Source organism: Neophocaena asiaeorientalis, unplaced genomic scaffold (assembly GCF_003031525.2).
Source record: "Neophocaena asiaeorientalis asiaeorientalis breed wild unplaced genomic scaffold, Neophocaena_asiaeorientalis_V1.1 scaffold1189, whole genome shotgun sequence".
Taxonomy (NCBI): Eukaryota; Metazoa; Chordata; class Mammalia; order Artiodactyla; family Phocoenidae; genus Neophocaena; species Neophocaena asiaeorientalis.
Genome location: NW_020175540.1, coordinates 182,871 through 184,299, shown reverse-complemented (window position 1 = coordinate 184,299; position 1,429 = coordinate 182,871). Strand labels below are relative to the sequence as shown.

The 1,429-nt window shown below is 57.5% G+C and overlaps 1 protein-coding gene across 1 annotated transcript in view; it reads right to left on the bottom strand.

The window, feature by feature from the left end:
- DLG4 (discs large MAGUK scaffold protein 4) overlaps positions 1-1,297 on the bottom strand; it is a 21,215-nt gene extending 19,918 nt beyond the window's left edge. Inside the window, 1 exon segment of the mRNA XM_024731342.1 lies at positions 1,186-1,297. Within this exon segment, the coding sequence (XP_024587110.1) occupies positions 1,186-1,215 (30 nt within the window). The 5' untranslated portion in view covers positions 1,216-1,297.
- Positions 1,298-1,429: the final 132 nt, after the last annotated feature.

Genomic DNA, 1,429 nt, shown 5'->3' with positions numbered 1-1,429 from the left:
CCCCCAACCCCCAGCTGCCTGCCACCCGCCCAAGCCTCCCTCCACACACCAGGCATCCAGCTTTCCAGTCCCAGAGTCTTACAGCCAAGACCTAGGTATTCTGCATCCCACCAGAAGCTTGCTAGTGCTCCCCATCCAAGACCTCCTGCACTTGCCAGGCTCCAGCCACAGGGACACCCTTGTACAGATCTTCACTGCTGCCAGCCCGGCCTTTCCCCTACACCTTCTCACCCCAGTAACCTTAGATCCAGGTGTCTTCCCCCACCTTGATCCCAAGTGTCAGGGGTAACAGGAATATTCCCCTCCATCTGCTCTTCTCCCTCCTTCTCAACCAGGGGTAGATTCGGTGTGGGAGGAAACAGGGATGTTGGGCACCTTCCCGGGCCACCCCCAAATTTTGCACCATGCACCTGGTGCCCCTCCTCAAATCCCCTCTCCCCAAACCTCTCATCCTCCTCCTCAGGAGCTGGCAACCTCAGCTGCTGCAACCTTCTACCTCCCAAGGGAATACCCCAAATCCTAGCCTCACCTGGTCCATTCCCTCAGGTGATCCTATGTCAGGCCCCAGCTCTCTGACAACTCCCAAGTATCCCCATTCCACATGATCGAACCCTAAATTGACAGTTCCCTCAAATTGAGAGCGCCCCCAAATGTATCAGCCATGAGACGCTTCTTTTATAGCCTGAAGGCCCACCCCTTCCCTGCCAGCTGACACCCCCAGACCAGTCAGGTACTCACAACCAGTAACCTTCTACCCTCAAGCCAGGAGCCCTGTGAAATTGGGCAAGGCACCTGGAAGCCAGCTTGTCCTCCAAGAGGGAAGAGGTCCCCCCCGCCATGCAGTCCACCTTCTAACATACAGCAAGCAGGACTCCCATGTGAGCCAGGCTTCTCCTTAAATAAGTCTCCCTCAAACATCATTGGTGAACCTCAAAATCCACCAGATCCCCCAAGTCACAGAATACCCCCAATTTTCCATTTCCCTCAAAGGGCTCACTCCAGGGGGCACCTGTGGCCAAACCCAGCATTTTCTCAGATGTGAACCCCCAAACTAAATTATGACCCCCGCAGATACATCTTCTGATGCTCTCACCCCAGGGCCCCCAGCCGCGGATTAGGCCTGACTAACCCCTCCCCACGAACTCATACCCTCCCCCCAGTTTATAGGTCCCCCCTCATGCTTACCTTGGTTGTCACTATACAGAGACAGTCCATGTTGGGGGGCCTGGCCGCGGCGGCGGGTAAGGGGCTCTGACTTCATCGGAGTTTCGTTCCTCCCCTCCGTGGGTTCTCACCCCTCCCCCCTCCGCACCCCACTTTTGCAGGGGGGGCCAGGATGGGGGGAGGGGTGAGAGGGGAAAGAGGGGGTTGGAGAAGGGAAGGGGAGGGGAGCGTGGGAGGGAGGGGAAGGGGGCTCTGAAAAGGGGTC